The 10,963-nt window shown below is 41.1% G+C and overlaps 2 protein-coding genes across 2 annotated transcripts; one reads left to right on the top strand and one right to left on the bottom strand.

The window, feature by feature from the left end:
* Positions 1-114: 114 nt before the first annotated feature.
* LOC117505114 lies at positions 115-2,371 on the bottom strand. The gene is made up of 4 exons (XM_034164644.1): positions 2,154-2,371; positions 1,940-2,063; positions 1,776-1,864; positions 115-1,173 (listed from the first exon to the last, which is right to left on the bottom strand). The coding sequence occupies exons 1-4, from the start codon at positions 2,178-2,180 to the stop codon at positions 799-801; spliced, it is 615 nt and encodes a 204-aa protein (XP_034020535.1). The 5' UTR covers positions 2,181-2,371; the 3' UTR covers positions 115-798.
* Positions 2,372-3,026: 655 nt separating this feature from the next.
* On the top strand, positions 3,027-7,353 carry zpax4 (zona pellucida protein AX 4). The gene is made up of 16 exons (XM_034165028.1): positions 3,027-3,105; positions 3,600-3,727; positions 3,853-3,993; positions 4,206-4,376; positions 4,489-4,585; positions 4,657-4,868; positions 5,222-5,372; positions 5,445-5,677; positions 5,741-5,858; positions 5,936-6,141; positions 6,208-6,325; positions 6,393-6,562; positions 6,762-6,847; positions 6,924-7,042; positions 7,117-7,230; positions 7,322-7,353. Exons 1-16 carry the CDS (start codon positions 3,027-3,029, stop codon positions 7,351-7,353), a joined length of 2,175 nt encoding a protein of 724 aa, XP_034020919.1.
* Positions 7,354-10,963: the final 3,610 nt, after the last annotated feature.

The following is a 10,963-nucleotide window of genomic DNA, read 5'->3' as shown; positions in this document are numbered from 1 at the left end:
TTTTGTTACCAAGCCCTTATGACAAAGACAATTCAGGTTGATGTTTTGCAGTTTAAACATGAACTTTATTAACAAATGAATACAGATAACGTACTGCCTTCACTTGGTTTGGTAGTCAACGTGCCACATCACTCGGTATTCTGATAAAATAGACTCCTCGTCTATTTTGGCTCTACCATAACTGGTGATATAGTGACCACTCTGAAAATGAATGACTCCAGGATCGCTTTGAATGTAAACAGTGATGTTTGAGTGCCCTCTACTGGATAAACTACAACACACAATAACCCCAATTTCAGCAGTGTTTTCCTGCTTTGCTTATTTGGTGGAATCAAAGTTTTCATAACAGCAGAAATAACACCGATACATTTGTGAAAAACTTGTATTTGTCAATATTAGCGGCCAAACAATATATTGGTCGGACTAACATAGGAAGAACAGTACAGCACTTACATCCACAAAACTTTGTTTTTAAGTGGGTAATAATTCTCAGGTTTAACAACAATTAGTGTAAAACAAGGCACAGAACAAGTTTGCACAAACCGTGGGGTATCTACAAGCCCCAGGAGACCCTGTTGGAAGTTCACAGGAGAGTATCATGGCTAGACCTGAATGCTACTCGTATCTTGGTTCTCCATTTTCCTGATGAATAAAGGTGATGAAGTTGAGGCTTTTCTGTGAACCAACCTATACTTGGGTTTCTGCATGATGTGAGTGCTGCAGATCATATGGATGGGTTGCAGGTGAATTATGTCTCATCCACTCTCAGGCTGAACTGTGAAGATGAAGTCTGGAGCTTTAATCTGTATCTGGCCCATTGTTTTCCTGCACATCACCACACTTGGGCTGGGCCATTCCTTCAGCAAAAATAGGGTCTGTTGGTTCAAAGTGATCGAGAAATGGTACGACATTCATCTTCTCGGTTTGGAGATCAAGTGAGGGCTCGTGGTGCAGTTTGAGGAGGTTTGTAATGGCCTGGTCCTCCTCCTCAGTCAGCTCCAGGATTGCGCGGCTTGGTTGTACTGCTGGTATGGCTGGGTATGTTATCCATGTGGTGCTACCTAGTTCCCTGGTGGCGTGTGATCCGGATCTGAACGGGTCTGGATGTAGTGGTTGGGCAGGCCAGGGAGACATAATTGGTTGAGGAGTGTTAAGCTGGAAACAGTCAAAGAGCTGGGCAGAGACACAAGGTTGAGGTGTTAAAAACAACAAAAGTGAAACCCAAGAAAAACAAGGAAAAATTAAATACAGGTGAAATTTTGTGAAGGGACTGTCCTGCGTTTGGAAATTTTGATTCTGACACTACTGTTGGTAGTCATGGCACCAAGCTAAACATCTTTATGACATCATAAGGATAAGTTGGGAAACTTATGTGCTTCTTGGATTGTTTTTTGGGGGGGGGGGGCAGAGTTTGGCTCATGCACCTACTGAAATCCATAATCTGTTAAGAGTTCAACACAACCTCCTTGGCTGTGATAATTTTTCTGAAGTAAATAATTAGAATCAACATTTTATGCAAACCTACTCACACAGTGTATTAGTTGGTGCCACCAAACTACACGGTGAAAACTGCACCACAGTCCATGTTAGGTTTTCCATATACAATTAAACTCCTTTGAACTGCACAACAATGTGTGCATTTGCACCAAATTTTGCCTTTGTGCAGATTTGCACTGTGCAACAGCATTGTTTCGATTACATAAACATGTATGTCATAGTGTCACCAAGGAATAATCCCCAATCTCCTTTCTACATTTGTAATTCTGGGCACTTACCGCCAAATCGCTTACGATGTTGGGGATCCTTCCACTGTGGCCTACATTGGGGTAAGAGTAGAAAAACTCTGCTGGAATGATGGGATGCACTGCAAAGGACGTACATCAGTGAGTGTACAATAGACGATCAAGAAGAACAACAAGTTTGGGTAGAGTTGCTTTACCTTCTTGACTGTTAAACGCTTCACGATGGTGACATGCGACGGCGGTTGCCATATACAGAGGTAAGAATGAGGGGTGAGCAAGGGTCCTGGTGGATAAAGGGGGGATGACTACGTGTGTTGGTCTCTGTTTGGGAACAAACACGTAATCTTGTGTGATTCATGGCGTCACCACCACATGAAGTGTTTGCATCTGAATCTGACATGAAAAACTCACATCAAACTGTCCTACATTGTGGTTCATATTTTACTCTTCTGTTGAAATTTCCAGCTTGGAAAAACAGGAGTGCCACGAGGTAGCTGGTGAATACTAAGAAACAGCACCCCCTGCTGGATGAGCTAAACACTCCCTATAAATCAAGCAAATAAAATGACAAATTCGTTCCAACTCTTAACATCAGGTATTTAACGTTAAATTCCATCCATTTATAGGGCATATAATTGATATTGTGTGAGTCTTCAGTTCAAGACACAATTAAACAAGTTAAGAAACCTGTTTCCAACATTTGCTCAAAACATCCTTAACTTACTGTATAACGCCACAGTTTTCAACGTACTCAAACCATGTGCTTGAAGATAACCTCTCTTTCCCTAAAAACAAAACACGTTTCTGTTGGTTTCTGTACTCAGTAATCAGGAGGAACACTAATTGCTTGTTAGCCACACATGACTTTAACACCGGCTGCTTCTAATTAGCTACTCAAAACAAGCTAACATAAAAAGCAGCAAAGGCAACTTCATGAGAATACTGCACCTAGGTGACTAGTTTCAACTTTGGGTGTATGTGTATTTTACTAGCAAGTCAGCAAGCTTGCTTAAAACGCTGCTAACGCATCGATGGCTACGGCTTTTGGTGTTTGCCTTGGGTAAGGTGCCTTTGTTTTAGATTCTATTCTCTTTGGTAGTTCTCCCCAATGTTGATTTATGTTTAACATATCCTCTTCTTTTGCAGTGTGGTTTTACTCACTTGGTTTGCTGTAAATTGCGCTGGCATTACCAATGGTACAAACTTGAAAATCTGTTTGGTCTGACAATCGTGAAGCTTTTTCAACAGATCTATCTTTATCCGTTTTATCTAGGAGTTCTTGATATGGAGTGTCGTGAACGCTACTTCTTAATAGCTGCTGATCTTTCCTTCACTGGGGATGAACCTTACTTTGAGGCTGTTGGTAAGTTGGTGCTGGGCATCACCATACTCTAAGGTCTGCTACAATTTAAAAACAAATGTGCCATTGGACTAAAACTGTCTACTGGGGATAGTTTCATGGTGTGTGTGTGTATGTGTATATATATATATATATATATATATATATATATATATATATAATTATGCAGTATGTGAAGGTGACCAACTCCAAACCTTTGCCTGACACTGGCAGGTACTTCTGAAGGGGTTTTGTACATGTCTGGATTTGGACTGGCACTCTAATGTAATGGCAGTTGACTAGAAACCTAGCAAATTACTTTAAATGGGTTTGAGCATAACGTGTTAAAGATTCGTAGATGGTCTAGAAACTTGAACAATGCTCTCAACATGTGCAATGGCTTCCACCTTCACATACTATGTGCAACACTACCAAGTCCCAGTAGTGTTTACTTGTACCTACTTCCAAACAAACCATTTTTAGATTGGGTGACCTTCCCTAACATGGTCTTCTCTCAGACAGGGCAGGTGTGTACCCAATCACTCAGCAATATGCTTCGGAGTGTGGCTACAGTGTCAGTGTTCTCCCTCAACCAGGCCACATTGAGCTCAAAGCTTCTTACTTCAGCTGTCACACAGAAAATAAAGTACGTAGAACTAGACTATATCTGCTAGATAAGCTGTGGTGCCCTCTTGATGTAACAGGTAGAGATGGTGGCTGAAAGAAGTGTTTTGAAGCTTTTTTTTTTTTTTTTTCCTTTGCTGGTCTTAGGATGACAAAATGTTCACATTCAACTTCAACTTGATTGCCACTGATAAGGGAAAGCAGGTTGCCTATGTTCTGAATAAGACCTGTTCTCCCCCTCTTGCTTGGTCTCCAAGAGAAGTTACTTGTGAGGTCAACTACATGGAAGTAAGTTTAAGCACATCTTTTGTTACAGGAAATGTATTGGTAGCTTGCTAACCTTGTATTCTACCCAGGTGTCTGTCAGAAGTGATGTTACTTGTCCAGCTGAAATGACCAAAGCTGATTGGAATTCCAGTCTCAAAACTGTATGTTTCAACTCAGCAGTTGAACATTTAGTGAAATCTAGTCAAATGGGTTAACTTATTATTCCCTTACAGGCCTATATGTCAGCCACTTCAGCTTGGCAGGTGATGTTCCATAGGGCAGGGCTGCAGATGGCTCCTATGACACTCTCAGAAGCTCGTACGCAGCACTATGTTTTTGACCTGACAGATGGAAGGCTTGTGTTTCGTACGCCGTATGGACAACCTGATTCGTTTGAGAATACAGTAAATTATGCATATTCTCTTTTGTGGGGCAGATGTAGAATTTTCTACATGCTTATAGCTGGGTGAAAAAAAATTCACTCCAGAACACAAGCTGACTTGCTTCTCTCTTCAGGTGAATGGTGTGCCACTGGAGGTGATTCACGCAACTCTGTTCTCCAGACAAGGCTGGGTTGTCCTTATGGTAGACCTGGTGGCTGCTTGTTCCATGTGTTAGTATCACAATATCTGATCTTATTCCTACCAACAACTGACAGTCATAACTGTAGCCTAACATCAACAGATGAAGGCTCACTTGATAATGGCTACTTGGTGTGGAAGACTCCAGAGTTGCTGTACCCAAAGGTTCCTGTGATTGATGCACAAATCAAGACGGGACTCAATGGAAATCTCCTGGAACAGTCAACTTCAGAAGAGAGGGGCTACGCTGTAGAGAAGCACAATGCCACAATCCAGCTAAAGGTCCCCTATAACACTGAGGGTGCATACAGGAAGGTGAGAAGGCACTGGTGGTGATGAAGTTGCAATATAGATCAAAATAGTTGCACTACAAAGGAATGTTGAAAAACTAGCTATAATTCCTTTCAGTACTGATGGGTACAATGCTGCCAAATTAACTCTTGACCAGTAGGAAGGAAGTTGCAGGACCTCAACTCAAAACAATCTTGTGACTTCTAGGAAATACTGTAACAAGAGGTTGCAAAACCTGACCTGTAGCTTTCAAAGATGGCTTTGTGACTAGAATGCTGTCAATCATACTTTTAAGCAATGTTCAGGGTATCAAATGAAACTGTAGCAACATGTTTGTTGTTGCACATCATGATACTACACTTGCCTGTCTCTTGCAGAGCTTTGTGGTTGGTGACCTCTATGAGTTCTACATCTTAAATATGTACATGGAACTAGTCTTGCTCGATAACAATCATGTAGACACAAGACTCCGATTTCACAGGCCTCTTTCCACCCCACTGCTGCGACACCAAATTGTCACTGAGAACCGTAAGTCTGCTGTTGACTCTAGTGTTGATGTTGCATAATATAGCAGCTCTTCAATTCTATTTACTCTCTCAGGAACAGTTGTTGAGGACCGTGAATTTAACATCTACATTGGCAGTATCCCTCAAGATGTTGAGTTGGCGGCGGTTGAATTAAATGGAAAAGAATTTACAGTGCTGTTCAAAGAGTTGAGCATGTGCACAAACTGCAGCTCTAGTTCCATGTGTACAATCTGCGTTGCTGCTCTGTCAAACACATACAGCTACACACTGAAGATGCCTTTTTCGGACAGCATTGTTATACAGAAGGTAAGAGATCTGAAGTGCATTAGCTGATCTGTATCAGGATGATATGTGACACTTGTCTTCTAGTTCCACAGAACAGATGAAATTCTACGGTATAAACTTGACATAAAGTACACACTGGTGGTTCTACCAGAAAACAAGCCTTTCTACCATCTAGCGTCTATCGTGACTTCAGTAAATGCCAGTAAGTCAACTTCACAAACTGCCAGTCTTAACACTGTTGTGTAGAATCTGGCTAATGGCACCATTTTTTAAAAACAGCTCCTCCAGCTATTGCTGCCATCTGTTCTGAGTGGGGTATCGGCTTCAGAATGGACCACAAACCTACCAACTACCTGTGGGATATCAGCATTGGCCCAGAATTATTGACTGCTGAGCTTGCAGATCGGCATCGTTATGTCATGCACAATGATAGCCAGACTCTGCTGCTCGACGTGCCACTCTTGACTTATGGCTATGAATACACGGTAAATAGAACTACCAACCCCTATGTCCTTTCCTCAACAAGTCTTCACCATTGTCTTGTCTCATAGGACATTAGCTTGGAGAAGTTCTCTGGCACTTTTGAAATCCTCATCAAAGATCATGAAACTTCAGAGATCCATCGTTCTGTCCTGAAGACATGTTCTTTTAGTACATCTGAACTCATTTGTGAGTATTGTTCCTTGTGACAGTGGATGAAAGGTAAACTATAACCTGAGTATTACTGCATCCCTAGCATGTTCGCGTAATGGTCAGATGACTGTGGTGGCTAACGTATCGCTGGTCATTCCAACTGGAGGAATGCCAGGAAGTACCCACCTCAACAAAAACTGTACACCCATCGATGCAGACAGCACCAGGGTTCTCTTTTCTATTCCACTGAACAGTTGTGGAACTACAATCAAGGTATAAAGCCACTAAGCCAAAATGACTAGATTAGGAACAGTCTAATGTTGACATTAGAAATGTTGAGCACTTATCAATTCATGGACAAATTAAATGTCTTCTCATGGTCTTACTCTTTAGCATATTTAGTTTGCTTATCCTTGAATATTTGAATCTTAACAAATGGATGCTGAATGTCATAACCATCTTTGATTAACAGATTGTCAATCAACAAGTGATGTACGAAAATGAGATCTCCTACACCCCTGCAACCACTGACAAGATGGCCTCCAATGTGACTCACAAGTTAGTATGTCAGGCTTCTCATCATTCTTCAGCAAGCTATCTTGGAACACTTTCCTGATGTGCTTTTCTCTTGTAGGGTGACGGTGCAGTGTTCATACACTTTAACTTGGCTCTACCGCCTGTTCTCAGTGTTCAGGTTCGAGTCGGACACAGTGGGTGTTGGCAGAATCATCCACACGGTTTCTACCACAGAAGGTACAGCAGTTGGGTCACCTGCGAGACGTGATTAATAACTCCAAATATTGATGACTTCTATGCCTCACCCCCAGGTCTACAGAGTACCACTTTAAGGCCTACTACAATTCCATCTACAACTGAGAGCCCTTACCGGCTGACCCTTCCATTCCACCCTGTTTCTTACTACTTCAGAGTGCCCACACAAGGTGGATCCAGTGAAGTGCAAAGTGAAACTAACAACTTGTCAGATCTAACTTGGCCTGATCCTGTCATAACTTTTTCTTTCTTGCTCCATAGGTCTAAAATCTGAAGAGGGAGAAACTGTCTAACTGGTTTTTAAGACTTTAATAAACTGATTTTGTGCTACAATTTGTCAGTAGTTCTTGGCAACATGTCTTACAGGAGGAAATGGTCAAGTTTAAGACATCTGTCAACTGAAATGTACTTTGTTGACAGAGTGGTCATGGGTAGCAAACATTTAGTTGAGCACTGGCAGAGTAACCAGAATGCCAAAGTAGATACCAGCAGTAAAATGCAGAAAAGATCTGATTTGAGATGGCAGATCATGAATTTGTCACCAGTCTATAGAAACTCCTGGTCTTTTGCTTTGTGACTTGAGTCACTCAAACATCTCTGGATGACTTCTGGCTGCAGCAGTCACCCTCTAATAGAACTCAAAATTGTGGCAACCCCCCCCCCCCCCCCAAACTTGATCTATTGCTATCAGAAGTCCACTCTTGGGTTTACTGGACTATATCGTTGTGCCATTTCTACTTAAACAACCTGATTATTGCAGACAAAACGACCCCTCCCCCTGATTTCCAGAGGGACAAGGTATTCCGCAGCATGCCCGTGTCACAGACTGAAGGGTCCCCCATCTGAGTCTCTTCACCCAAATTAATTGATGGGATTATTAACCATATAAGTCCCTTCGGCTGCTCCCTTGTTTGCACTTGGTCGCCACAGCAAATCCAAGGTGGATCTGCATGTTGATTTGGCACAGGTTTTACGCCGGATGCCCTTCCTGACGCAACTCCACATTACATGGAGAAATGTGGCAGGGGTGGGATTCGAACCAGAACCTTCCGAACTGAAACCAAGCGCATTAACCACTTGGCCACCACCCCTGCTATTAACCATATAAGGTAAAACCCCTTAAATCATTTATGCAGAAATGTGGCGACACTCCCTGACCCTCTAAAATGATCGACATGCAGTGCAAACATCAGCTAGCAGCTTGTGTAGCTGCAGTGCTGTGATCGTTTCCTCAGTCTTTTACGCTGAATTTATGTGGAAATTGTTGTACAAAAGCTTCAGCTAGCTGTTGCTGAGACAGATGACTAGATTGCAATTTTAAGCAGAAACGAGGTGCTAATCCGTGAACCGCGGCTAATGCCGCATGTGCAGTAGAGGCAGGGCAGACTTTTTCTTAAAAGGGGTGGACTGTTCGGTCTGTGACAGACTTTTCTGCAGCTCACATTCACAGCATTTCAAACACGCACAAAACTAAATGCATTGACAAACAATGCTGCTATGTACACATGGCATAAATTAAAGCAATGAGCCGATTTCTTGGTATGATCCAGTTCACCCTTGTGAATTTTGAGGTATTTTTTTTAACAAAAATGTGACTGTTAAATACAATCTATTGCAACAAGCATCTGGAAAAAAAATAACTTACACGTGCAAAGACACTAATTTCAGCGTTCCATTCCCAAATTAAAAAGTTAATGAAAGTAACTTGTCAATTGGCAGTGTTCTTTCTTGACCAGATTTATCTTGTACAAACTTAAGCTTTGCCAACAGACTGAGGTGTATTTTTTCACTACAGAAATGGAGGGGTTGACTTCATTGCACTGTTTTCTTCATATCAGTCTCTTCTGAATACTTTCTAAAATGTAACTGGGGATGGGTGTAAGTAAGCTCAAGTGAAAACAGGTTTTACAACACACATTCTTTGTCTGCATTGTCCTGAGGCTACACACAGCAAAGAGTTCACAGCACTAAAGGCTCCAACTTTTCAATACAAATGGAAGAGTTCTGACAAACCAAACTGGTTGTTTGTAAGATGCCTTTAAACTCTTTCACAAACTATGTTCACTTTTTTTTTTACCCCCCCATCAAACAACTTAATATACTCCAGAATTACAAAGCCAAAAAAATTGGACATGCTTTATGTTGGTGCCCCAGACTTTTTAAAATTTCATATTACAAGCAAAGTACCACACAGTGCAACAGCGCGAAGCTCACTCATGGTACACTGTCCCAAACAAAAAGTGCCAAATTTTGAGTTCACAGTAAAAAAGGAAATGTCAAAAATGTTGAACACTTCCTGGTATGGGCGGAGCTAGAGGGGTGGTCAGAATGGCGCCAGACTCCCCTGAAATCTGAACACACACCCCAGATGATTGATATGTCACAGCACCGCACATCTGGTTGAAAAGAACCAGCTGTATTTCGAAATCAGTGGCGTATTGACTGCTAGGTCCCTCCTGTACAGTAGTTGGCGCTGTGTACCACATAAAGTCCCAATGTACCTTAGTAGAAGAAGAAAAATGTTGAGCCAGATTTGAACCTGAACACGCCATCGAAACCACAGACTCCTGACACCAAAGTTATATCGGTGAGTAAACCGTATTTTATGCCAGAAATGAGGTCCAGGTTGTTAAAAGTGACATTTCTCCTTTGATTCGGGTTGCCTTATATATATATGTGTTTCTCCTGTGATTTTTAAATTAATAAAACTAGCAGACAGCTCGCTGATTCATGCTCTGTTGGCTAATATGTGATGTAAGATGCTCAGGCTGAATGAAATACAGCTACTTTATTCCACCTCTGTTCTCTATAAAAACTCTGGACTTCACTCCGGTTCTGTTGTTTTACAAGCTGTGGTTGAATGAGGCGAGAGCGGTGACCTTGAGTAAGACTGAATTACATCACTAACACCTTATGTAATGATTGTTTCGCAGCGGTTACGTTCAACAGCACAAGACATCTAGATCAGGTGGGCAACTTGTTCCAGAAAGGGCCAAGAGGGTGCAGGTTTTCTTTGCAGCCACTGACTCCACTAGGTGATTTCACTGATTAACTGATTCCATCTGCTGAAAGTGATAATCAGTGAAATCACCTGGAGTCAGTGGCTGCAAAGAAAACCTGCACCCTCTTGGCCCTTTCTGGAACAAGTTGCCCACCCCTGATCTAGAAGTTGAGCCTTTATTGATAAGACAGTTATTTGATAAACGTGATCTAGTAGAATATGTTTAGTTGAGTAAGTCCAATAACAACTGGAAGGACTTTTTTTAATAACCTTAATTTTCATCACTGAAGGACTTTTTTTTTTTTATAACCGCTTAATTTTGCTCTCAGGACTTTAAAAATACAGCTGCCTGAACACTTGGTATTTCATACATTTTAATTTGTTTATGCCACCTCAAATATAAAATCCAGCTTCCTGATGAAGTGCTGTAGAGGAGGATTTTCTTAAAAAGACTACCTGAAAGTTCAGCTACAATTTACCAAAAAGTACATCTGAGATGAAAGCCTAGATTTGATGTTTTGGTGAAAGAAACTTTTGTATTTCTTCATAATTTATGTAAATAAAGTCCAAGTCATATTCAGTGACTTGGAAATGTTCATGTATCCATCCCCTGACTTGTCTAAAGAAAAATGGCAATAAAACTGCTTTTTTTTTTTTTTTTTTAACAGGTATACCAAAGCGTAGCATTACTTATGCAACCCATCATCTTGGCTTTTATATTTTTATTTATATCAATTTTTAGAGATTTGCTTTCAGTTTGAGTTTACGAAGATAATTTTAGAAATTATTTTTTATATTTTTTGGATTTCTTGTGTCTGAAATGGCATAAACAAATTAAAATGTGTGAAATACCAAGTGTTCCAGTATTTTTTGGAGGGCACTGTATCCTAACCTTATGAGTG

This window comes from Thalassophryne amazonica, chromosome 23 (assembly GCF_902500255.1).
Source record: "Thalassophryne amazonica chromosome 23, fThaAma1.1, whole genome shotgun sequence".
Lineage (NCBI taxonomy): Eukaryota > Metazoa > Chordata > Actinopteri > Batrachoidiformes > Batrachoididae > Thalassophryne > Thalassophryne amazonica.
Note: the sequence above shows the minus strand (reverse complement) of the source record. Positions and strands in the feature narration are given on the sequence as shown.